The sequence below is a fragment of the Aquarana catesbeiana genome, linkage group LG01, assembly GCF_042186555.1.
Source record: "Aquarana catesbeiana isolate 2022-GZ linkage group LG01, ASM4218655v1, whole genome shotgun sequence".
Lineage (NCBI taxonomy): Eukaryota > Metazoa > Chordata > Amphibia > Anura > Ranidae > Aquarana > Aquarana catesbeiana.
In genome coordinates this window covers 133,981,392-134,008,096 of record NC_133324.1, presented here as the reverse complement: position 1 = coordinate 134,008,096, position 26,705 = coordinate 133,981,392, and the positions used below count along the sequence as shown (strand labels likewise).

The following is a 26,705-nucleotide window of genomic DNA, read 5'->3' as shown; positions in this document are numbered from 1 at the left end:
TCTGGATAATTAAAATCCCCCATTATAATGACATTTCCCATCCTTGCCGCCATTCCAAACTGTGATAGGAGGTCCGCTTCCCTCTCCTCCCTAAGGATCTGGTATGGATTTGGGGATTTGGGGGGGGGGGGGCACGCCATTTTTTTAAATACATCTAGCATTGCTAACATTTCCTCTGAGCATTTGTCGCATGTCACAAGTTGTATCAGTTAAGATGCTGATCCGACTTGGGTGCAATTTCAGTTCATAGAATTGAATGGAAGTCGCATCTAAGTCAGTAGTGCAGGAACCTTTTCAAAAGTCAGACCGACACAAGTCAGACCTCTTAGGGAACCATTGATTTTGACATGTCATGCGACTTGTGCTCTCGAAGTCGGAGCGCGTGTTGGACCAGGCCCTTACCATTGACCTGCATAAAGGAATAAAAGCAAAATACTAAATTAACTGAACCTGATCTAAAAAAAAAAAACTGTATAGACATGTCCTTAAAAAAAAAAGCACTCTTATTACAATAAAACTCAAAAAGTGTTACAGAGTATACATGGAGATAAAAACAGTCTCAATGGTTTTCCTAATTGCAATGGTGGGTATTTAACCACTTGCCAACCAGCTGCTGTCATTATACTGCAGCAGGTCGGCACGATCCCGCGAACCGTCATAGCTATACATTGGTCCCTTTAAGCGGGATAGCAGGTGCACAGCGTTGGTGCCGATGCTCGTGACCGGCGGTCGCGATGACCGCTGGCCACGAGTGATCATGGGTACAAGAGGAAGAACAGGGACGTGTGTGTGAGTAAACACACACATCCCAGGTCTGTGTGGAGAGGAGAGAGAGATCGTGAGTTCCTATGAGCTGGGAACCACGATCTCTCATCTCCTATAGTCAGTCCCATCCCCCACAGTTAGAACACACACCCAGGGAACACAGTTAACCCCTTGATCGCCCCCTAGTGTTAACCCCTTCCCTGCCAGTGACATTTATACAGTAATCAATGCATTTTTATAGCACTGATCGCTGTATAATTTTCAATCGACCCAAAAATGTGTCAAAAGTGTCCGATATGTCCACCATAATATCACAGTCTCGATAAAAATCGCAGATCGCCGCCATTACTAGTAACAAAAAAAAAATAATAAAAATGCCACAAATTTATCCCCTATTTTGTAGACGCTATAACTTTTGCGCAAACCAATTAATATATGCTTTTTGCGATTTTTATTACCAAAAATATTTGGAAAAGAAAACATATCGGCCTAAACTGAGGAGAAAATTTACTTTTTTTTTTTTTAAAAATGGGGCTATTTATTACAGCAAAAAAGTACAAAATATTGTGTTTTTTCAAATTTGTCGCTCTTTTTTGTTTCTAGCGCAAAAAATAAAAACCGCAGAGATGATCAAATACCACCAAAAGAAAGCTCTATTTGTGGGAAAAAAAGGATGTCAATTTTGTTTGGGTACAGCGTTGCACAACTGCACAATTGTCAGTTAAAGCGACGCAGTGCTGTATCGCAAAAAATGACCTGGTCATTGAGCAGCCAATTCTTCCGGGGCTGAAGTGGTTAAAGATGTGTGTGATTATAATATTCCCTTAGTTCATGAGGTTTTCTAGTAATTCATTTAGCTGCTTTTGCTTCTCTGTTTCAGCTTTATAATCAATCACTGTGAGTGATTAGCAAGTCTTGGTGATTTATTTAGTCATTCTATGCAGGCAGCAGACTGAGAAGGTGATATTGGGTACGTTTCTGCACCAAGCTACTTATACTGTGGTTATAAATCTGAGAATTTGTGTTCTCTTCTAGCTGAGGGTTAGGTGACATTGAGAGGTGTAATATTATATTGAGTGTGTATTATCATGGCAATGGGATTACTCATAGTGCATCTTCCCAAATTATTGCCCTTGCTTTAGAGTTACCATTTAACCCTGAATTAACAATCGCATGTTAATGGTTTGATGCTAGAAATTATTTCTCCCAGCAAAATATTTTCTTTTTTTATGTATTTATATAGAAAATGATTGGCTCTGATGAGTGGTGTCATTCTCTATGCCTGTATTAGGCTTAGTTCATAATAGCCCGACTCCAAAGTCGTGGGACTTTCAGTGTAACTTTAGATTATGACTTTTGATGTGACAATTTACACTCTGTGGCATTGAAGTCATGTCAAAGTCGGACCAAAGTAATACAGGAACCTTTTCTAAAGTCAGACAGACTTATGTAGTATCAGTTAAGACGTCTCTCATAGGGAAACGTTGAATTTCAAATGTCATCCGAGGTCTCACAAGTTAGCTCCTATGTCGCATCAGTGTGAACCGAGCCTTATGCCTCGTACACACGATCCAATTGTTGGCCAACCGAGCGTCAGACTTTTTCAGAAGGGCGTGTGCCAGGAACTTGTCTTGCATACTAATGGCACACAGTTGTCGGCCAACAAACACGAACGCAGTGACGTACTACATGAAATTTCAGCTCTTGAGCGCCACCCTTTGGGCACCTTCTGCTAATGTCGTGTTTGGTGAGCATTGATTCCGAGCATGTGTGTTTGCACTTTGGACTTTTGTGTGACGGACTTGTAAACGCATGATACGAAAATCCTACAGCAGACCGTTTTCCGCCGAAAATTTACTAGCCTGCCATCCAATATTTGTTGGCGGAAAGTTGGACAACAATTGTCTGAAGGAGCGTACTAACGGTCGGATTTTAGGCAAACAGTCTGTCATCACACAATTCCCTGCCAAAAATCCGATTGTGTGTACGAGGCTTTAAGTGAAATTGTGGGTTGTGCCTCGGGCTTCAAGGTAAGAGAGGGAATATTGCAAGCTCAATACTTGACACTTGTGGGTAAATCTAATAGCAACTGAAAGTGAGGGAGTTTTTTTTTTTTTACAAGAAATAGACACAAGTCTTAAAGTACAACTAAGGGCAAAACATTTTTTTTAGTTTTGGATAGAGTGGAGAGGGATTAGAACACTTGTCATGGGGACACTAATCCTAGTGACCTGGGGGTCCCCAAGGATTTCTCCTAATTTGCAGGGATTTCCTATCACTTCCTGTTGGCTGTAGGATAGGAAGTGAAGGTAAATCTTCGCAATGGGACACAGATAGCAAAAAAAAAAAAAAAAATCTGACAGGCTTTATAACCAACCCTTCCTTGCTATATCCAAAATGAAAAAAAGTTTTGCCTATGGTTCTACTTTAAAGAGATTCTGTCACCTTACCCATTTATTGATACTCTCTGTGCCAGTGTTCCTTTGCTGCCATTTCCTCAGACACCTGCAGATATTGTGGATTTTAGTGCTGTGATATAAGTCTGTGGGAGCAGTGACCTCATTCCCTTTGTCATGTCTAGCAATTAGCTCCAAGACCCAAGCACTGTCACATGGGAGATGACCTGCTTCCTCATACTTGGAAGCATTGGGTGTCGTTACCAGCTGTGATGGAGGAAAGAACAGGGGGAGGCACTGGTGAGGTGCTCCAAAGGCAGATATAAAAGACACAGCTTTGTATTCATTAAAACATCCTTAAATGTGTTTTTAAATGCAACCAGTGTAGAATCTAGCTTGGTACCAACCTCTTGCAGTCAGTCAATTTCCATCATCTAATCACACGTTGAAAATATATATGTTGGGGACACCTTTATCCACTACTAAGAACTTGGAGTTTGAATGGACTGAGCACATTTTTTGCATTTTATGTTAATATTATTCATAATTCACACATTTATATGTACTTTATGTATTGATGGTTATTTATTTATTGTGTTATATGCAAGTTGTATATAAAACAGAGGCACTTTATTGTTATCTCTGCTTCATTATATTGAGCACTATTTAGGAGGCAGCGCAGCAGCTTTCTTATTCTTTAATATTTCTTCAATACTTTTTTTGTTCAGTTGTTTTCTGTCATTTATAAATCTATTTTTTTCTGTAGCCTTATTCAGTGTCAACGATTTCTTTTATTAATCCATATCTTAAATTGATTGAATATAACATCAATTAAGACCAATTAGTTTTCTTTCAACTGATGCTTTGATTTGATTTTAAAACAAAACCAAAAATTATGTATTTAATTTTTGTTGCTTGGAAAGCCTTGAATAGAAACCAATTACTTTAAAAGCACTGCTCCCAGAAAGGCCAGTGTGCTCTCTTGGTCTCTACTGGTTCTTTAACAAAAACCAATACATTATTGTACAAGTTCCACTCAAGGTAAAACCTTAAAAAAAAAAAAAAAAAATTCCACATCATTGGATTATATTTTACAAGATTGTGAGGTATTAGGTTAACCACATAAGGACTGGAAGGATTTGCCCCCTTAATGACCAGGCCATTTTTTGCGATACGGCACTGTGTCGCTTTAACTGACAATTGCGCGGTCATGTGACGTTGTACACAAACAAAATGTATGTCTTTTTTTCCCACAAGTAGCGCTTTCTTTTGGTGGTATTTGATCACCTCTGCAGTTTTTATTTTTTGCGCTATAAACATAAAAAGGGCGACAATTTTGAAAAAAACATTTTTTTTTTAGTTTTTGCTATAATAAATATCCCAAAAAATAAAGGCCAATATGTATTCTTCTTCATATTTTTGGTAAAGAAAATCGCAATAAGCGTATATTGATTGGTTTGCGCAAAAGTTATAGCATCTACAAAATAGGGGATAGATTTATGACATTTTATTATTATTTTTTTTTTTTACTAGTAATGGCAGTGATTTGCGATTTTTAGCTGGACTGCGACATTGACAGATTGGACACTCTTGACACTTTTTTGGGACCATTGACATTTATACAGCGATCAGAGCTAAAAATAGCCACTGATTACTGTATAAATGTCACTGGCAGGGAAGGGGTTAACACTAGGGGGCAATCAAGGGGTTAGGTGTTCCCTAGGGAGGCGTTTCTAACTGTAAGAGGAGTGTAGTGACTGGAGAGAGAGATCACTGTTCCTGATCACTAGCAATAGCAGATCTCTCTCCACCCACCTGTCAGAACAGGGATCTGTCTGTTTACATTGACAGATCCCCATTCTGGCTCTGAGGAGCGATCGCAGGTCGCCGGGGGACATCGCAGTTTAGGCCGATATATATTCTTCTACATATTTTTGGTAAAATAAAATCGCAATAAGCGTATATTATTTTCACATAGGTTGGACTTGATGGACTTGTTGCTTTTTTCAACCTCAGCTACTATGTAACTATGTAACTTTGTATATTGATTGGTTTGCTCAAAAGTTATAGTGTCTACAAAATAGGGAATAGATTTATGGCATTTTTATTTATTTGTTTATATATTTTTTTTTAACTAGTAATGGTGGCGATCTTAATTTTTTAGCAGGACTGTGACATTGCGGCAGCCAGATCGGACACTTTTGACACATTTGTGGGACCATTGACATTTATACAGCAATCGGTGCTATCAACACTATCAAGGGGGCGATCAAGGGGTTAAATGTGTTCCCTCATGCGTGTTTCTATCTGTATGTGGATGGGACTGACTAGAGGAGGATAAATGTCGTTGTTCCTGATTAGTAGGAACAGACGATCTGTCTCTCCTCTCTTGACAGAATGGGGATGTGTTTGTGTGTGTTTACACACACACACATCCCTGTTCTGGCTCTCATGCCCACGATCACGCGTGGCTGGCGGACATTGCGGCTGCTGGCCACATGCATCGGGTGCCCCGGCGGTGCGTGCACGCCTGCTAGAGCTGCTTAAGGGGCCGACATACAGCTATGGCAATTCACAGGATCATGCCGACCTGCCGCAGTATAATGACGGCGGCTGGTCGGCAAGTGGTTAAGCTGTTACTGTTGATGAACAGCAGTTTCACGTTCTAAAAGGACATTTTAAGATTTCTAATTTCTCAGCTGTTGCTCAACCAGACTGGAAAGCACCCTTAGTTACAGTATACGGCACTGTACATGTGAGATAGTAATAGGACAGAGCTACCCTGTTACGAGAATTCAGCAATCCACTCAAGGAGCTATGGGCAGCTGCAGTTAAACTATTAGAAATTAGAAATACATAACCAGCTCTTCTGACCTGGTATATGTAGCATTGGCAGGACATGTGGCTTAGACCTTCTCTCTCTCTACTTTCTCCTTCCAGGATCTTTTCCCAACAACCCCAGAATCAGACATGGTGACATACATAAATTTACCTGACAGTGTGATACTAGCAACTGACAGTAGAGGGCAATGTATCCCTACACAAAGCTCGTTAAAGCCCTCTGATAACTTTCTTAGCAAAAGTGGAGATACAGTAGTCTTTAAATCTGAAATCCATACTATATAAATGTTTTATAAATACAAGAGTCATGTATAATCTTACTTGAATCTGGGTCTCCTTTGTGTATTTCTTCCATATATGTATAGTAAACCAGCATGAAACAACTTTGCCTCTGTGTAGAAGTTTCCTGTAATAACGCCCGGTCACTGCTGCTCTCTTTCCTTGTGCAGGGTGACAGGTCTTTTATCCACCCACCTCCCCATGTAGTTATGTCAGGCAGCCTGTAGTGGGAGAACCTTCTGGATCCCACTAACAGCTTTGCTGCTTGTACAGGCTATGTGTAACACAGTGTTATTACTGCTACATTTACAAAGTGATATCTAAGTTGGTGCCACAAAGTGGATGTGTCAAGTCCCCCTGTGTTTTCTTTGTATTCTAGCAAAATTGCTTCTGTGGTGCATCTCATGCAGAATATAATCAACAGCCCCAACCAGATAAGGCCCAAAAGTCTATAACGTACTGTTCATTGGTCAGTGCGCTGGCCTAATAAAGGCTCAGTTATTGTATTCACTTAAAGCCCTTCCAATTAAAAATGACATTTGCACAGAAGTAATTTTTCCCTTCAGAGAGGGATATATACACCAAATGATCTTTACAAAACTTTTTAATATTAGTGTTAACTATTTATATTCCAATGGCTCATTTTAAAGCGACTGAAACCAAACTGCTGCAGCTATGGCAGGAAACGGTTAGCAGAACCTAAGGTACGCAGAGGAAAGTAATTAAACGGTTTCATCCATGACTGTAGCAGATAAGATAAGCACGTATTACAAAGGGTTGAAATACGTTCACTGCAGCTTGGATATATAGAAGAAAATGCCGCAGATCATTAATCATTTTATCAAGGCCACTTTCTGCATTATGCTGTGATTGTAGCCAAGTAGGAATCTACATTCATTGCACTTTTTGTATGCTAAAGGGTGACAGGAATAAACCTGGAGTGCAGAGTCAGTGATAGATGGTGTATCGTCTGGACGGAGAATAGATCAGCCACAAGAACAGCCAGGCTCAGCAGGTAACACTGACCTGTCATCAAAGGACAAAGAATAATAAAAGAATAGACTACACATGAAAATAGAAACACAAAAAAGATTGAAAGTGGCATTGAGGTTGGCATGCAAATACTGTAGGAGATGGCAACTTCAAAATAGTGTTCTTCTTCGTCAGAAAATAACCAATGAAAACTGCTTTGTCTGCTGATATACTATCAACAATATAGGCAGATTACCCACCAAGAACATCTGGTAGTATGTGACCCATGCAGCAGTTCTAACCAAGTTATACAACTGTGGGATATGGCAGACAAGCAGTGAAGTATCTATTTCCTTTTGTGCTGAATGATAGCAAAGTATTTCCAGCATTGGCATGACAATGTCCTCCTCTAACATTTAGCAATGCTCCATATTGCTCAACAGCTAATCCCTACATGGCTTCCAAATGATGCCTGAATTACTAGCTTCACCTGCAAAAAAATAACAGCATTTGTAAAGCATCCTTACCAAAATCCACATAGTTATAATAAAAACATCATCTTGATCATTGTTATATTGTTTATTCTGAAAAGGGTTACAGGCCAACTCAGACGTCCTGGCAATAGACTCCACTGCTATGGGACTAAAGGGCATTTCTAAGCTAATTAAGGAATAATTTTCAACTGTTTTTTGGGACTACCCTGGGGTCTTCCAGGTCAGGTCCAGTGGAATTTTCCAGAAAGATGTCCCAAAAAGACCCACAAACAACTTCACTAGAAAACCACTGTAGATTAAACAAAATGTCTTCATACAGTCTTGTTTTTACACATAAGCGCCAAAACTGGACGAGTGAGTAAAATGGGATGACAAGTACTAAATATGGATGTGGTTAATTGAACTATTGGGGAATCAGAGAAAGTACAGAGAAGGGCAACCAAACTGATAATAGGCAAGAAGGACCTCAGCTATGAGGAAATATTTGCAAAACTGAATTTATTCACTCTTGAGAACAGGCGATTAAAGCGGAGTTCCGCCAATTTTTTTTTTTTTTTTAAGTCAGCAGCTACAAATACTGCAGCTGCTGACTTTTAAAATATGGACACTTACATGTCCAGGGCGCCCGTGATATCCTCACCCGAAGCCGATCTGTCCCTCGTCTCTCGGGTGGAGGCGCAGCCATCTTCGGTAAGGGAATCAGGAAGTGAAGCCTTGCAGCTTCACAGCCTGGTTCCCTACTGCGCATGCGTGAGTCGTGCTGCACGATCCCACTGGTCCCTGCTATCTTCTGGGACCTGTGTGTCTCCCAGAAGACAGCGGGGGGATGGGGGTGGCGCCAGACATGGCGTAGATATCCACGGATACTGCGGCTATCTATGCCCGAAAATTTGTGCAAATACCTGGATTAGACAGGTATCTGCTCCCCCCTCCCTCCTGAAAGGTGCCAAATGTGACACCGGAGAGGGGGAGGAGTCTGATCAGCGTAAGTTCCATTTTTGGGTGGAACTCCGCTTTAAGGGGGATAAGCTCACCATGTATAAATGCATAATGGTCCATATAGTGAACTTGGTGTAGCATTTTTCACTTTAAGGTCAAGGGAGTACTTCTTTTGCCTGGAGGAAAAGAGATTTAACCTCCGCATATGGAAAGGTTTTTGCACAGTAGGGCCCCATTCACACCTACGTGGCGTGTTTTTTTTTTCATGCATTTTTCTGCACGTTTGTCACGTGATAGCATAGGGCAGCCCATTCACTTGAATAGGCTGCCCTAGACATGGCAGATGTAGCTCCTACACCTTTTTTTGCCAGTGAGCCTTGCACATTTTTTAAAAGCACATTTTCACATATTTTCGTGACAAAGCGTGTGGCTACTAGCACCGTTGCTGGAACACAAAGGTGTGAGTGGAGCCTATGAGCTGTGAAAATGTAGAATAGACTCCCTCAAGAACTAGTTCTGGCCAGCTCAGTAGATTTAGAGCTGATCAAAATCGCACAAAATATAACTTGATATTAACATTTATAGGTGATAATACCTTGGATTGGTGATCAAGGAGGTATGTGATTGCCTTTGGGTGATGAGGAAGGAATATGTTTCCTCCTTGCTGGAGCAAATTGAACCATGCTTTATTGTTTTTTTGTTTCTTTTTTGCCTTTCTCTGGATCATTTCTCATTTGTGGGTATAAGCTTCTGTTTATGCAGGTTTTCTGTTTATTGCAGGTTTATTTATTTAATTTTTTATTGGTATAACTATACCCTACTGTATGTGGCCTAATGGCAGTGACTCAAGCTAACTACATTTGTATTAAAATGTTGACAGTATATAAATTATATAACAAATTAATGTTTTGTTTTTTCACTAGGATGGAGTTTCAGCATGGGATCAGCCTATCAGTTCCACAGCTGGAGGGTGTTTGTCATTGTTTGTGCCCTGCCTTGTGCATCTGCTGTAGTGGCCCTCACCTTTATGCCTGAAAGTCCACGCTTCCTATTGGAGGTGAGGATAGATATTGCATGTTGGTATTTTTCTAAATATTCTATTCAAAAATAAAAATGTATAAGGTATAGGAAGTGAATGCTTAGCATCATTAAATGGTATTGGGCTCTCAGCACATGTTTGCACAGTAATGTACCCTGAAAAAGCAGTGCCTACATCATTATTAAATGGCACTATCACACAAACACATGTGAAATGTGATGTAGTAAAATCATAGGGCTTGCAGATTTTTTTTGCCATTATGTGCTGGGACAAGTATTTTGCCAGAATGCAATAATCTTAGTGAAATCCTCATTTCAGTATTGTTGTAAACCAATGGTCTCCAAACTGCGGCTCGCAGGCCGGATATGGCCCTTTGCTTGGCTTTAACTGGCCCTTAGGGCACTATTCCTTCCACTGACACTAACAATAGAGCACTATTCCTCCCACCAACACATAGAGGGGGCTCTATTCTTCCCAACCAACACCATAGATGGGGCACTATTCCTCCCACCGACACCATCGATGGGGCACTATTCCTCCCACTGACACTAATAATAGAGCACTATTCCTACCACCAACACCATAGATGGGGCTCTATTCCTCCCACCGACACCATAAATGTGGCACAATTCCTTCCACTGACATCATAGATGGAGCACTATTCCTCCCACTGACATCATAGATGGGGCACTAAAATAAAAAGATATTCCCGTGCTACCAAAGGAAAGAAAAGAGAGTAGGATGAGACACTAGTTGCTGCAAGCACCAAAATGGTCAATCCATAAACCACAGTAAATAATGTATCGAAATCAATAGATGGTGCTACACTCTAAGTGATAACACAAACTATGTGCAAAATTAAAGTGATGGGTGCTACAATAAAAAAATACAAACAATAAATATGTAACGTGCCACGTGCTTAAATAGTTAATTCATATAAACATGACAAAATCCAAAAAATATAAGTAAAAGGAAATACCAAAAGAACAGTGTTAAAAAATATTGAATAATAGTCCCAGAAGATAAAATAAATAATAAAAAACAGTGAATACACAAGTGTTGAAATTCCTCTGATATTCTGTGCAAACAGTAATGTAAACAGTGACTTTTGTTGCGTGCAAATATAGCAAACTTAACGGTGAATAATCTTCAGTGCAAATATAGCAATATAAACGGTGACTTTTCTTCCGTGCAAGTGTAGCAAACTAAATGGTTGATAATTTTCAGTGTAAATATAGCAATGTAAACGGTGACTTTTCTTCAGTGTAATAGCACCTCAATGAGAGATGGCCCCTTACCTTACCGCTGAAAAGGTAACAGCGTGTATATAAAGCAAATGCAGATCCCAGATCCCACAGCGGATCCCTCTGCTGGCTTCCTATCAATGGCATAACGTGGGGCCGCTCTATACAGCCTTGTGTCCTGCTCAGTGGTTTAGGATGATGTATATGCGTCTCTCAAGGGGTGAGAATATATGACGTGGAATGTTCTCCCAGATAGGTATATATATGGAGAAAGAAAAGGGGGTCCCAGATAGTGTAGTATGTAAAATATAAGCTTTTTTATTTAATGGATTTATTTAATGAGCTCGCACACTGACGTCACTTCCGGTGTCTGTCTGTTCCGACGCGTAGCATCACGATCACATGACTTCATCAGGGAATAAAGGTAGGCAGTGGAAGTGTCTTTAAATAGCCTTAGTATATGATTCAATCAGCAGCCATTTTCTAGTAGTCCAATGTTAATTCATATGGCAGCCATTTTCATATAGATATTACATAGCGCCCATTTTCTTGTAGTTTAATGTTAAATGGATGGAGACATGGCCATTTTCCTGTGGATATTACTTGTAACCAAATTGTACGGCCGAACTTATAAAGTGTACCATTCCTAACATATTAGTGGACATGAGTTAAATGATATATGTATGTATATATATATATATATATATATATATATATATATATATATATATATATATATATATATATATATATATATATATATATATATATATATGAGAGAGAGAGAGAGAACAAAGCGATCTGTAAACACAGATCGCTAAAGGTATGAAACCCATAATTAAAAAAAGTGTATATAGATCGCTCAAGATAATATTAAATACCCAACAAAGGAATACACAAGGACACCGGAAGTAATGGCAGTGACATATTGAAGGAATAAAAAACAAATAGAAATAAAAATACTAAAAAAAAAAAAAAGGGCATATCAGAGTAGGTAAATAAACCCAACAAGTAAAACTATATGTATCAGATCAGTAAAGAATAGATGCGAGAGGAGTTCCGTCAATGTAAATAGATAAAAGAGCAGGGAAAAAAAACAGCCTTATTCAAGCTGACAAAATCGGTCATAGATTTGTTAATAAAGGCTATGATAGCCAATATGTAAAAAGAAAAATAACAGAGGTAGCTGAAATGGATCATAAGGAACTGATTAAGGATAAAAGTAAACATATATCCAGGATAGATACAGTACCCATTATCCTTGACTACAATACACAGTATAAAAAAGTTGAAAAAAATCATAAAACGACATTGGCATATACTTTTAACAGACAGACACCTTCAAGATGTACTACTGGGTAATCCAAAATGTATATACAAAAGAGCCCCTACGATCCATGATAAGATTGTCAAGAATATACCAGATCCACCGTCGAGGAGTCAGATGTTTTTCAGGGGTAAAGGTTTTTTTCCATGTAAACGCTGTTTTGCTTGTACAAAAACTAAACGACCTAATGAAAAGACATTTAATTTCACATCCACTAGTACAGGAAATACATATGAGGTGAAAGATTTCATAGGTTGCAATACTGAGGGGGCAGTCTACGCCTTGGAATGTAGTTGTGGACTACAGTATATTGGACGTACGAAAAGACCTCTTAAAGTACGAATGAAAGAACATGTCGATAGTGTCTCAAAACACTTTGCTGTATGTCACAATAAGGACCCCACCCACCTGAAGTTTGGGGGGATTGAACCATACAAAAGACACTGGCAAGGTAGCCATGAAGTGAGGACCCTCAGCCAAATGGAATCCAAATTGATTTTTTATTTTGGACGCGTTTGCACCTCGGGGGTTATATATCGAGTTCGACCTTTATGCTTTATCAATGATTTTTAACATGGGGAGCACTCACCCCAACCCCTTTGTTTTTTTTCCCCCTGCTCTTTTATCTATTTACATTGGCGGAACTCCTCTCTCATCTATTCTTTACTGATCTGATACATATAGTTTTACTTGTTGGGTTTATTTACCTACTCCAATATGCCCTTTGAGTATTTTTATTCCTTCATTATGTCACTGCCATTACTTCCGGTGGCCCCGTGTATTCCTTTGTCGGGTATTTAATATTTTCTTGAGCGATCTATATACTTCTTTTAATTATGGGTTTCATACCTCTAGCGGTCTGTGTTTACAGATCGATTTGTATATATATATATATATAATTTTATTTTTTTTATTCATTTAGCCTTAAGATTATTTACCCTTAGCTAGCTTTTGCCTTAGATAATTTAGGTCATGTCCACTAATATGTTAGGAATAGTAGACTTCATAAGTTTGGCTCTATGATTTGTTACTAAGTAATATCCACAGGAAAATGGCTATGTCTCTATTCATTTAACATTAAACTACAAGAATGGCCGCTATGTAATATCTATAGAAAAATGTCCGCCATATGAATTAACATTGGACTACTAGAAAATGGCCGCTGATTGAATCATATACTAAGGCTATTTAAAGACACTTCCACTGCCTACCTGCTCGTGGTGTTTTGCATTTTATCTTGTTTTTAAACGTGAGTACTGCAGTTGGATCTATTAAATAAAAAAGCTTATATTTTACATACTACACTATCTGGGACCCCCTTTTCTTTCTCCATATATGTACCTATCTGGGAGAACATTCCACGTCATATATTCTCACCCCTTCAGAGACGCATATACATCATCCTAAACCACTGAGCAGGACACAAGGCTGTTTAGATGTTGGTGTCCCTTGTCAATTTTACATTGTATTTTTTAAAATGTAACTGCCTACTCCCAAACTGTCATTTGAAGTAAAACACATAGCCAAGTATTATGCTCCACAATTTTTTTATTGTGCATTAAAAAATAATACAAATAAAATTAGACATGCTATCTGCCAATAGAACTTAACCAAAAAATCCATTATATGCATCCATTAATATAGGAAATATACCAAATCAAATCATTATTCAACCAAAAAAAAAAAAAAATATGTTAAAGCAATAACTCCAAGGTCAATAATAAATAACATGTTATCTCCTCTGATTCCGCAACATGTCTGGTTGACGAACGGCCGTTCAGAAACGAAGTGAAAAGCATGAATTAACACTCAAACTTCTACTAACACAAAATTAGCAGAAGGAGCCTAAAGTGTGGCACTAAAGAGCTGAAAAACCACGTAGTACCTCTAGTACTTCACTCAGTTTGTAATTGTTGGCTAACATTTGTGTGACAGTGTGTATGCAAGACAAGTTTGAGCCAACACCCTTCGAACAAAATTCCACGGTTTTGTTGTCGGAGAGTCCGATGGACTCCGATGTGTACGAGGCATAAGTGTTGATGGATTTTCTAATATAGACAAAAGGAAAGATAAATAAAGTTGTTGGTGATATATTGATGATCCTTTCTTGTAAAGTCATTTTAGCTGACATGTTTTCGGTTCTTTTGGTGTTGATAGGTTGGAAGACATGATGAAGCTTGGATGATCTTGAAACAGATTCATGACACAAATATGAGAGCCCGTGGACAGCCAGAGAAAGTCTTTACTGTAAGTTTGTTAACTGTCTATACGCACAGTTTATGCAAGGTTTACTTTATAAAGAATCTTCAGCAAAGGAGGAGTTTACTCTTGCATGCCTAAATATCATGTTTATAAAAAATAACCAATCTGCAGAACCTTTCTGGTAAATCTCTGATTCTGTTATCCACTGAAAATCATGCATTTAATGAATCCTGGAAAAAGAAAACTGTGAATTTGATTGGCCCAGTGTTCATGTTCGGTGATTCGTGGATCACTTTGCGTATAATAAGATGTATGTCATCTTTTTGAGCAAAAAGAAGACATCCAACAAAATATATCAGACACAGTCCAGCATAGTCTGTCTCCAAAAGAACTCTGCTAACTACAAAAAAACTTACATTCTAATACCACACAGATAGTTAAGTGAACTGTGAAAAAATGCAGTACTTTACACTGTTAAGCACACAAAAGTGCTAGGAGGAAGTGTGTGAGGTCAGAAAGTGCAGTAACCTTTTTCAAACTAATTGTCAAGCTGAACAGACATTCTCTGGCGATCTAAGCAGTGCTAAATATGGAGATAAATAAGTAAACCTTTGATAAGTAACCCTGTACAGTTTTAACCATTTGACAGTCTAGTAAAAGTCTTGGATAGGTCATATATAGGCCATATATTTCTGTATGGTTCTCCTGTTAAAAAAATTTGTAAAGTATCATCTGAAAGTTTTAGTGTAAATACACCTTTCTGGTACAATATTTTTTATTAAGATATGAGAAAGAAAACAGCTGTAATAATCACATGCAGGGGATATAAATAGAAGGCATACCATAGTACAACTTAAGGATACTCATATAGAACACATTTTAAAGGTATAAACTGTCGGATAACAGTTACCCTCTCTGACCATAGCCGGGGGGTCAACACAGGGTGCCTGAGTCAAAGGGCTTAGGGGCTAGGCTGTGGAGCAATCCACAAAGATTGGGAGAAATGAAACATAAACCAAGTGTCAGGTCACCTGAAGCCAGGTGACAGATGCACCCTGTTGGGGTCAGGAGTGCACCGCTGAGGTAGTGGACTCTACGGCTGACTGCTGCGGATGGAGCTCTGGTTGGTTCAGGAAAGCAGGTACTCTGGAGCACCAACACGGATCACACTGGGAGCTAGAGCATGAGATTTCCCAGGGCGCGGAATCTAAGAGCAAGCGGGTGTTCACCAGGGCCCCTGATGGTGGGGATGGACTTCGCTACAGTCTGGCTCCAGGGTCTCCCAGCTCACGCTCACGGTAGACTACTGGAGGAGGATAGAAAGGAAGCAGCAGACTGGGCCAACAAGGATAGTCAGGAGATAAGCCAAAAAGGTCAGGGCAACAAGCAGATAGGGATAGTCAAAGAACACTCTATGAATCAGTCGAGGACACTCAAGAACAAGCCAAGGTCGGTAAACAGGATCAGACATAGGACACACAGCAATGAGCACACATCAGCGAGGCTGGCTTGCAATGCACAGGTTAATATAGTGTTCCTAATTAGAGGCTGGGGTGGAGCCATGCTTGAGGGAAGATTACTAAAGCAGCCAGGTGAGAGTCGGCCAGGCTTTTAAGCTGATCACATGGAGAGGTAAGCAGACAGGAACATTACTGCAGATCCATGACACCAAGCATACAAGAATGAAATAAGAGGGGGAAGAGTGAAAAAAAAAATGGGGGAGGTAGAAGGGGAAGGGGTCAGGTAAGGTGGGAGGAGTCACATAAGAAAAAGATGGGGGGAGAAGAGTAAGTAAATACACCTTTCAAGCTGAACCCTATGAATTCAGCTACTTTGTACAATGTGCTTGTATACTATAAGTTAAGTCCAATGAGGTGCATGCCACCTGTGGACTTATCTCTGTTATTTACATCAGACAATTTTAATGGAGCTTTGGGAGTACAGGTATCATTACACTCCCAGTGCAATGGCAGGAGAGATGCTGCTCTCTCATACAGCAGCTGTTGTGCCTGCCCGTTGTACCTGCCCCTTCCCTCTGCTGTCCAAGCTCAGCTCAGCATTGGAGAGCCGTAAGTATAGCAATAGCTATGTTTCCACCACTCAGTAACAATACAAATTGCAAATTAACCACTACACATCTGCGCTATGGCCAAATGACGGCCACAGCGCGGACCTGAATTCCCGGGAGGCCGTCATATGACGGCCTCCCCTGTGCACGCTCCCTGCGCGCGCCGGGCTCGCTGTGATCACCGAGTCACTGAGACTCGGCTGATCACCGATCCGAGTAAGGGGCCGGTCCCGGCCCCTTACCATGTGATCAGCTGATCACATGATGTAAACAAAAGATCGGTAATCGTATTTTTTTTTTACTCACGCTGACAGCGTGAGTAGAAAAAAAGCCGATCACCGGCTGGGATGTGAGGGACATCGGTCCCCAAGTGGAAGAGGCACATCTGCCTCATCAGTTCCACTTAATAGTGCCAATTAAAAGAGCCCACAGTGCCACCTATCAATGCCCACCTGTAGTGCCAATCAGTGCCACCTGGCAGTGCTGCCCATCACTGCCACCCATCAGTGCCCATCACTGCCGCCTCATCAGCGTACATCAATGAAGGAGAAAAATTACCCTTTTAAAATTTTTTATAATAAAATATAAAAAAATAAATTTTTTTTTTTTTTTTTTTTAAATTCAGTTTTTTACATTTTTTTAACAAAAAAGTAAAAACTGCAGAGGTGATCAAATACCACCAAAAGAAAGCTCTATTTGTGGTGAAAAAATGATAAAAATTTCATTTGGGTACAGTGTTGTATGGCCGCGCAATTGTCATTCAAAGTGCGTCAGCGCTGAAAGCTAAAAATTGGCCTGGATAGGAGGGGGGTTTAAGTGCCCTGTAAGCAAGTGGTTAAAGTGATAATTCCACAAGGGGGTAGGCACCTCACTGGACTTAACCTCTAGTAATCTAGCACATCATATAAAGTGGCTGAATTCCTGGAGATCAGCTTTAATTACAATTAATTAAACCTAGAAATATCCTGACCCATTGTAACCCAAAATTGTAACATGTAGGAATTGCACATGTAATGAAGAGCACATCAGATAAATAAAGGAGAAGGAATTTGCATGTCACCTCTCAGGAACAGCTGCATTAAAAGCTGGATAAACAGTGGCGTCACTAGGGTTGGTGTTACCCGGTGCCAAAAAAATTGGTGTCACCCCCCTCCACCAACTACCTCAGTACAGACCCCCCTCCACTAACTACAGACCCCACTCCATCAATATAGCCCCCCTCCCTCAGTACAGACCCCCTTCCATCAATATAGACCCCCCACTAAGTACAGACTCCCCTCCCTCAGTACAGACCCCCTCCATCAGTACAGACCCCCGCTCTGTGCAGACCCCCGTTCCTCAGTATAGACCCCCCACTAAGTACTGACCCCCTCCCTCAGTACAGACCTCCCATCAGTACAGAAACCCTCCCTCAGTACAGAGTCTGCAGACCCCCCTCCATCAGTATCAACCTCCCACCTCAGTGCAGACCGCCCCATCAGTACATACACCCCCCCCCCAGTACTGACCCCCATCAGTATAGAATCCCCCGTCAGTGCAGACTCCCCCATCAGTATAACATCCCCCCTCAGTGCAGAGCCCCCCATTAGTATAGAATCCCCCCTCAGTGCAGACCACCCATTAGTATAGATTCCCCCTCAGTGCAGAGCCCCCCCATTTGTATAGAATCCCCCTCAGTGCAGAGCCCCCCATTAGTATAGACATCCCCCTCAGTGCAGAGCCCCCCATTAGTATAGAATCCCCCTCAGTGCAGAGCCCCCCATTAGTATAGAAACCCCCTCAGTGCAGAGCCCCCCATTAGTATAGAATCCCCCTCAGTGCAGAGCCCCCTATTAGTATAGAATCCCCATCAGTGCAGCGCCCCCCATTAGTATAGAATTCCCCTCAGTGCAGAGCCCCCCATTAGTATAGAATCCCCCTCAGTGCAGAGCCCCCCATTAGTATAGAATCCCCCTCAGTGCAGAGCCCCCATTAGTATAGAATCCCCCTCAGTGCAGAGCCCCCCATTAGTATAGAATCCCCCTCAGTGCAGAGCCCCCCATTAGTATAGAATCCCCCTCAGTGCAGAGCCCCCCATTAGTATAGAATCCCCCTCAGTGCAGAGCCCCCCATTTGTATAGAATCCCCCTCAGTGCAGAGCCCCCCATTAGTATAGAATCCCCCTCAGTGCAGAGCCCCCATTAGTATAGAATCCCCCTCAGTGCAGAGCCCCCCATTAGTATAGAATCCCCCTCAGTGCAGAGCCCCCCATTTGTATAGAATCCCCCTCAGTGCAGCGCCCCCCATTAGTATAGAATCCCCCTCAGTGCAGAGCCCCCCATTTGTATAGAATCCCCCTCAGTGCAGAGCCCCCCATTAGTATAGAATCCCCCCAGTGCAGAGCCCCCCATTAGTATAGAATCCCCCCAGTGCAGAGCCCCCATTAGTATAGAATCCCCCAGTGCAGAGCCCCCCATTAGTATAGAATCCCCCCAGTGCAAAGCCCCCCATTAGTATAGAATCCCCCTCAGTGCAGCGCCCCCCATTAGTATAAAATAACCCTCAGTGCAGAGCCCCCATTAGTATAGAATCCCCCTGCACATGTCCACCCACATACTGTATGCATAAAGTTTACAGACCTCAGAACAGCGCGGACAGATGCACACAGCCGTGTGTGTCCCTCGGGCTCCTCCTCCTCCTGTGTGGATGTAAACAGAGAAGAGGGGGAGGCGGCTTCAGTCCACTGTGCTGAGGGACACAGCACAAGTCCCGTGTCGCAGATCAGGGCAGCGGGCAGTGTAGCGGTGTGTGCCGCTACCTACGGGTGTCACCCCTCTGGCGGGTGTCACCCGGGTGCGGCCCGCACCCCCCTAACAACGCCACTGTGGATAAAATAATGACAAATTCCCATTTGATGTGATTTTGTCATGTAGCTAATAAGCATTCCTCCCATTACACTCAGAGAAGAAATAGCTCTGGAAAAATAACTCCTTTCTGACTGTCTGTATAAGAAATGTGATGGCCACCCATTTATTACTAGGTCAAGCAAGGCCATATACAGTATTGATCTGTTTATTAACACAGTCCTTTTCACGTATAGCAGACCCTGAAGTACAAAGCTACTGTAGGTAATGCAGTATGTAAGATGAGTCAGGACAAATGGTAACATGCCAGCTGTTAACTACAAAGTCTAATGTAGCACAGCAGACACAAATCTCTTACAGTGCAGAATACTGGAGGTGGGCATAGGAAATATGAACTGTTTTTTAAAACTAATTGCAGAGGTTGAAAACCCTTACCTAGCCTCAGGTGATACACAGAAATTAAACAAATCTTCCTACATAAGTTGTACTTGTTTATCTGCAACAATCTGTCCGCCACGTCCATTCACATTTTACACAGGATCTCTCACCTTTAAAAAGTAGGGGGCAGGGATCTGAACCCTTACACTGCAGATCTCACCGAAGACAGCTCTGAACCCTCATAGGAGGGAAGGAACACACCACCCTTCACACAGCAAATGGAGAACATGCTCTGCTGTGGCTGGCAGTCACAGGCTGTGTGCTGGAGCTCTCCTCACCTGCCACCATTTTTATCTATTGGTGTCAGGAAAAGCTGTCAGAAGTGATTCATACAGATAACAAAGTAAAGAGGCAGCAGAAAGATATCACACTTGGTGCTTTGGATAGAGACAAGTACAGAGTATAGAAGGACGTGCTTTGCTCATATTTCATGTCTGAGGTTTACAACCACTTTAAGCGTATTTAAACCTAAAAGCCCAAATGTATTATATTTCAACTTACCAATCCCTAAATGTGGTGGCTGCATTTGTTTAATTATTTTTTCCATTATTGTCACATACTGATCCACCCAGTAAGGCTGTTATTTTTTTAACTTTTTTTAACAGACTAAGCTGTCCTGCAAAAGTGGCAGTTAGGAGGTTGAAACAAATTATTCACCACTGAAAGGGATGTTTGACCACTGGAAGTGTGTGAGGGACCCCCAGTGCCAGGATGGGCTGTCATTTCACCCCAGAGCTGAGTCCATGGCTAAAAATGGGGGGCTGAGAAAAAACTGAGGGATAGGACTGCAGATATTCCCAGCAACACTTACAGACTTCTAAAGCTGCTTCCAGCATTTAAGCCGACATTGGCAACACAGTAAATAGCACCTCTAACTGGTTAGCAGACTTTCTTGTACTTGGTTGTAAAGGCACAATTCTATTCTATGCACAGAGCTTTATGGTGCAAGTGATTTTTCGTATTTGTTAACATTCATTAAATCTGAAAATGTACATACCAGTCGCTCTAAATCTAAGGGGTAGATCTGAAATGAGGGGAAGCTCTGCTGATTTTATCATCCAATCATGTACAAGCTAAAATGCTGTTTTTTATTTTTCTTGCATGTCCCCCTCGGATCTACAGCGACTTTACTTCCAAGTGCACTTGCTGTGAAAAGTGGATTTTCCTTTAGAAAATAACCCCCAATGCATATATGTAACATTTACATTTTTTTTTTTAAATTTCAGGTACTTAAATAGCGCTGTCAATTTACGCAGCGCTTTACATATACATTGTACATTCACATCAGTCCCTACCCTCAAGGAGCATACAATTTAGGGTCCCTAACTCACATTCATACATATAGTAGGGCCAATACATGCATACAACATTATTGCAGGCCTATTGTTAGGATGCAGGTGGCCATTCATTACTGGGCCACAGTTGGTCTTTGTCGCCTACCGTTCTTTGTTGCTAGGGTACAGGTGTCTGGTGTTGCATAGCATTCTTCATTGCTAGGACGCAGGCAGCTGTTGAATTCCATCAGATTACCATATATACTCGAGTAAAAGTCGTTCCGAGTATAAGTCGAGGCCCTAATTTACCACAAAAAAAAAAAAAATGGGAAAAACTTAGTGACCCGAGTATAAGACGAGAGTGAGAAATGCACAGCTACTGTAAGTGGAAAAGAGGGTCAACAATGCCCATTTGCAGCCTCACTGTGCCCATTTGCATGCCTCACTGTGCTCATTTGCAGCCATAGGTCCCCCGAACTTCAAACTTGGTAGTTAAGGGTTCCTAGATGCCCCATAGCTGCAGCCAAAATTTGGGGGTCTCTAAACCCAAATGGTCCCGAAATGACATTGCTGCAGATGGACACAGTTGACCGAATTTGGGGCCCCGTAACTCGGGGCCACTTAGTGCTAGGAACCCCAAATGTGGTGTGCAAACTCAGTGGAACCAGCACCATAAAATATCCAAAGCTGGGGTTTCTAGCACCAAGTGTCCCCGAGATACAGGGCCCCAAAAATCGGTTCAGAAAATGTCAAGCACTTTTCTGCAGCAGAGTATGACAGAGTTCCACTGGGTTTGCACACCAAATTTGGGGTTCCTAGCACCTAGTGGCCCTGAGATACGTGGCCCCAAAGTCAGTTCAGAAAATGTCAAGCACTTTTCTGCAGCAGAGAATGACATTTTTCCGAACCGATTTTGGGGCCCCGTATCTCAGGGCCACTTAGTGCTAGGAACCCCAGCTTTGGATATGTTGTGGTACCAGTTCCACTGGGTTTGCACACCAAATTTGGGGTTCCTAGCACAAAGTGGCCCTGAGATACGGGGCCCGAAAATCAGTTCGGAAAATGAAATTTTTTGCTGCAGAAAAGTGCTTGACTCGAGTATAAGTCGAGGGGGGCACTTTCAGCACAAAAAAAAATGTGCTGAAAAACTCGACTTATACTCGAGTATATACGGTATATATTTGCATTGTACTTATGAAATTATTAGCACAAATGTACATGTGTACAGCGTAAAATATGGTCCATATGCAGGACCATGGATGCAGATTTTTCTACTTTGGTTTCAAATTTACTAATCTTAATGCAGCTGTATGCATGGGGCCATAGCAAATCATACCCTGTGTTCAGATCTATCAAATTTTTAAGGCTGCGTATTTTGCGGTTGTGTGCATGAGCTCTAAACCTTTGTAAATTAAGCCTAGTGTGTAATTTAAGTCAAGACATATATACAGTATATATTCTTTATACAATAATGTGACATAATATTTTTTTTTAGGTTCATAGAATCAAGACTCCCAAGCAAATAGATGAATTAATTGAAATTGAGACAGACACAGGAACTTGGTACAGGAGATGCTTTGTCAGGATTCGCACAGAGCTTTATGGTGTAAGTGATTTTTTGTATTTGTTAACATTCATTAAATCTGAAAATGTACATACCATCTGAAAAGATATTTGTATATAAACACTATCTAAATTATTTCTGTATGACACAACTGAAGAGAAAAGATTATTGGAACTATCTAGTTAAAATCTTAAAGTATTTATTCAAAGTGTACTTGTCATAAATATTTAAATAATCATACACGATTAATAATCCCAATCTTGTAAATGTAGTGCATGCCACCAGTGATTCATTTATAGAACAAAGGCTCAAAATATAATGTTGTAATTATCTTTTTGTATTCTTTGTTTCTAAAGTCACGTGATCGTGTTTCTTCTTCATCATGTATGGGGGCTGGGCCAAGCCTCAGTGCAACACATAGCCTGGTGACCTCACATCAGCTTTTTCAGGCCCTCCCCTAGGCCATGCAGAGCGGAGTGGAGCTGTCGGTCAAGCATCTGATCCAACCCACAGGTTCTGCTCCTGGTCCAAACCATGCTGATGTAAAAGTAGACAGGGCTTACTGAATAGAAGAAGCAGAGCATACGTAGTGTGGTGGCAATGCTGCAGAGGCTTGTGTTGTAGTGAATGACAGAACAGCCAGGGCTGTACGTGATCCGGCGCCGCAGGGTCACCCTGTCACAGTATAAGTGCAGTGGGCATTCTGCAAGTGGTTAAGGGGGCTTCCAAATTTTTTATAAGCCCCTCATCCACAGACCCCCACAACCACTGGGCCATGGTTGTGGGGATATGGGATCCCCCCTGGCAAAGCACCCACTATGTTTGGGGCATGTGGCCTGATATGGTTTAGGGTCTCCCCCTTTCTAGGCCTGCCAGGCTGCATGCTTGGATAAGAGTCTGGCATGGATTTAAAAAAAAACTATTTTAACGTTGGGTTTCCCTCTAAATTCATACCAGACCCCAAGGCATAGGCGTCGTTAAGGGGTGGCTATTGAGGCTGGATCCCCGAATCTGGGGCCCATAGCCCCGAGTCCAGGGTCGGCCCTACTGTGAGAGAGTCGCAGGCTGCCGGACACAGCGCTTCCCGCACAGCCGCGGCACTCTCACTGATTCTGCACTCTGTGCTTCAGTGACACAGCCAGAGCCCGGAGATCAGTGTGAGAGTCAGTCTCCTCCCTTGCTCTGTCCATATCATAGAATCGGGAGTAAATTTATCACAGAAATCTCTCCAGAGCTGGTAAGTGCAGACCATATGGAGGGGGAGAGGGGAAACTCTGTATACCCAGCCTCTCTGTATACACAATCCGCATCTGGTGGCAGGTGAAGTGACAAGCTCTCTGGTGAACCCGATGTAATGAGGGGGGCTTTGGGGACCCTAATGTAATATATATATATATATATATATATATACATATACATATACATATACACACATATATACACATACACACACACACACACACACACACACACACCTTTTTGCTCTCTTACACAGAAGTTGTCTGAGTATCCCAGGCCAAGAGCAAAGGCTGTCTGCTCAGGTGAGCTTAAATTAGCCTGGGGGAGAGGACCAAGACCTGAACTGGACCATGGATCAGAGATCCCTGAACGTGTATGAGAGGAGCCTGGGAGATGTATAAACCCCAAACAGGACTTTTCCTGGCTCTCTCTGGGACGCTCTGCTACATATCCTCCCCCCTTGTTTCAACCCCAGGGTTGGAACACCTGTAGCCCAACAGGAGTGAACACGGGACAGGGCATCTACACAGAGGCGGCTCTCTAATTAGGCAAATAAGGCGGTCGCCTTAGGCCTCGCCCTCATAGGGGCCTTGCGGCTGCCTAATTTGCCTGATGTGTGTGTGGGAGAGTGGGAGGGAATGTCCCAGTCAGTGTCCCCAAGCTGGCGGGGTGAGAGGGCCGGACTGGTAAAGCATCTTTTTGTATACAGCGCTGCCTGCTGTGAGTTGTAGGGGTGGAGGCGGGGCTGCCAGGCCACTGCTGAACTCGTCAGGAGGTAGGGGTGGACTGCGCTAGGGAGCCTCTAGGGCCTCTGATGCCTCGTAAAAAAAGCCGCTTGCTCCGCACTGCTGCGGACCGCCATGACACCTGCCGGCCGCCGCTACCCTGTGTTCTATCTGAGAGGTGCACATAGCGAGTATGCTATGTGCACCAGCACACAGTCCAAAGCAGTCACTTCTGTGAGGCTGGATAAAAAAGGGAGAGGAGAGTGAGTGCTGCTGCCAAGACCTACGAGGAGCCAGTGTAAGTGCACCTGTGCAAGTGAGTTTGCAGAGGCTAAAAACCGAAGGCACTGTTGTGTCAGTATCTTAGTTGTGTGAACTGCCTGAAATGATTAACTCTTGGGGGGCGGTAGGGGGTCGTTCATTTGTAATGCTATTAGTAATATGCAGCATGGAGGGGGTTAATGTACTGACACTGGCCACTGGGACAAATTTAGGTGGGGGTGGGTGCTCAATTTTAGTTTGCCCAGAGTAGCACAAAAATAAATTACACCACTGGCCACTGATGCATTAGTGACCAGTCTCAGTTAATGAACCCCTCTTTACTGCATTAGTGGTACCGGTGTCAGGGTTTATTAACCTCTGTATGCTGCAGCATGAAGGCAGGCCCTTGCACTGCATTATCTTTAACTATGTAGTGCAAGGGCCTGCCTGACTGCCTACAAACTGTAACTGTTTAGATTTGATAGATTATATATTATATATATATATATATATATATATATATATATAAATTGTATAATGTATGGGCAGCCTAAAAGCTGTAGGTTTTTTACTTTCATGCATTTTATGCATTAAAATAAAAAAACATTGTGTGTGCTACCCTTTGATACTTACCTGAGTCCTTTCCCGGTACTGTGCACAGGAGCCTCATTTCTATAGGGTCTCTCTCTCCTTATACACTCCGCACTCCTCTCATGTACATACTAACCGCCATCATACCCTCCACTTTTCTTTTCCTACTCAGGTTTACTGCCATTGTAGAATGCTAACATAATAGCATCATGGACAAAGTAATGCATTGAGGCCCCTATTAGGGAGATGGTGACCTGTGGCATACACAGCGCACCACAGAAAACAGTGAGTGTGGCTAAATTATGCTTCATATTGGGCATGGCTTTTTAGTTTGATTAGAAATTTTAGATCACATTTTTTTATTATAATTTTTAAAATGTTTTATGTTTTTTGGTGAGTTTTTCGGTTTCTTTGGTGAAATATCAGGGGTCTAAAGAGAGCCCTGCTATCTCAGTTTTGAAACAGAGAAAGGGACTGAGAACCCAGTCCTTCTCTGTAGCCTCAGCTGTACTGCAGTTTAATGAACAGGAGACAGAGGCTCCTGTTAATTCATAAACAAAAGCATAGTAAACACAATTTACTATGCTTAGGTTATGAATGAACACAGTGAGTGATCAGTACCGATCACTCACTGTGTTCATTTAGAAAATGAAGGGGTTTGTAAATTATATTTACCAGCCCCTTTTCCCAGCCTCCATCCTAAAGATCCCCTATAGCAGTCAGCGGGAGAGAAGCCAGCAGCGCTGTGGGGAAGGGACACACAGTTATTTATCGCTTTTATTATTTTTCCCATTATGGGCGTGAGTGGGGCCTCATGCCTAAGTTTTGCCTAAGGCCTAACAAAGCCTAGAGCCGCCTCTGCATCTACATTCCCCATCTCAACACCTGGCCTGTGTTTTACAGTGAATGAGTAATCCTGTAGACCAGGGGTCTCAAACTGGCGGCCCTCCAGCTGTTGCAAAACTACAAGTCCCATGAGGCATTGCACGGCTGACAGTTCCAAGCATGACTCCCACAGGCAGAGGCATGATGGGACTTGTAGTTTCGCAACAGCTGGAGGGCCACCAGTTTGAGACCCCTGCTGTAGACCCAAAAACCACCGGTTCACCCGTCTATTAGTCTCCTTCTTTTGGGCCATCCATTTCAGAGGAGTATGGTCAGTTATTAACTCAAACAGTGCAAGGGCCTAACAAATAGTACCTGA

General features: G+C 42.0%; 1 protein-coding gene across 1 annotated transcript in view; it reads left to right on the top strand.

Annotated features, from left to right (window-relative positions):
• Positions 1-26,705, top strand: part of SV2C (synaptic vesicle glycoprotein 2C) — a 278,922-nt gene that overhangs the window by 207,338 nt on the left and 44,879 nt on the right. The window contains exons 5-7 of the mRNA XM_073624025.1: positions 9,610-9,743; positions 14,454-14,543; positions 22,617-22,727. Of these exons, the coding sequence (XP_073480126.1) occupies positions 9,610-9,743; positions 14,454-14,543; positions 22,617-22,727 (335 nt within the window). The remainder of the gene's footprint in view (positions 1-9,609; positions 9,744-14,453; positions 14,544-22,616; positions 22,728-26,705) is intronic.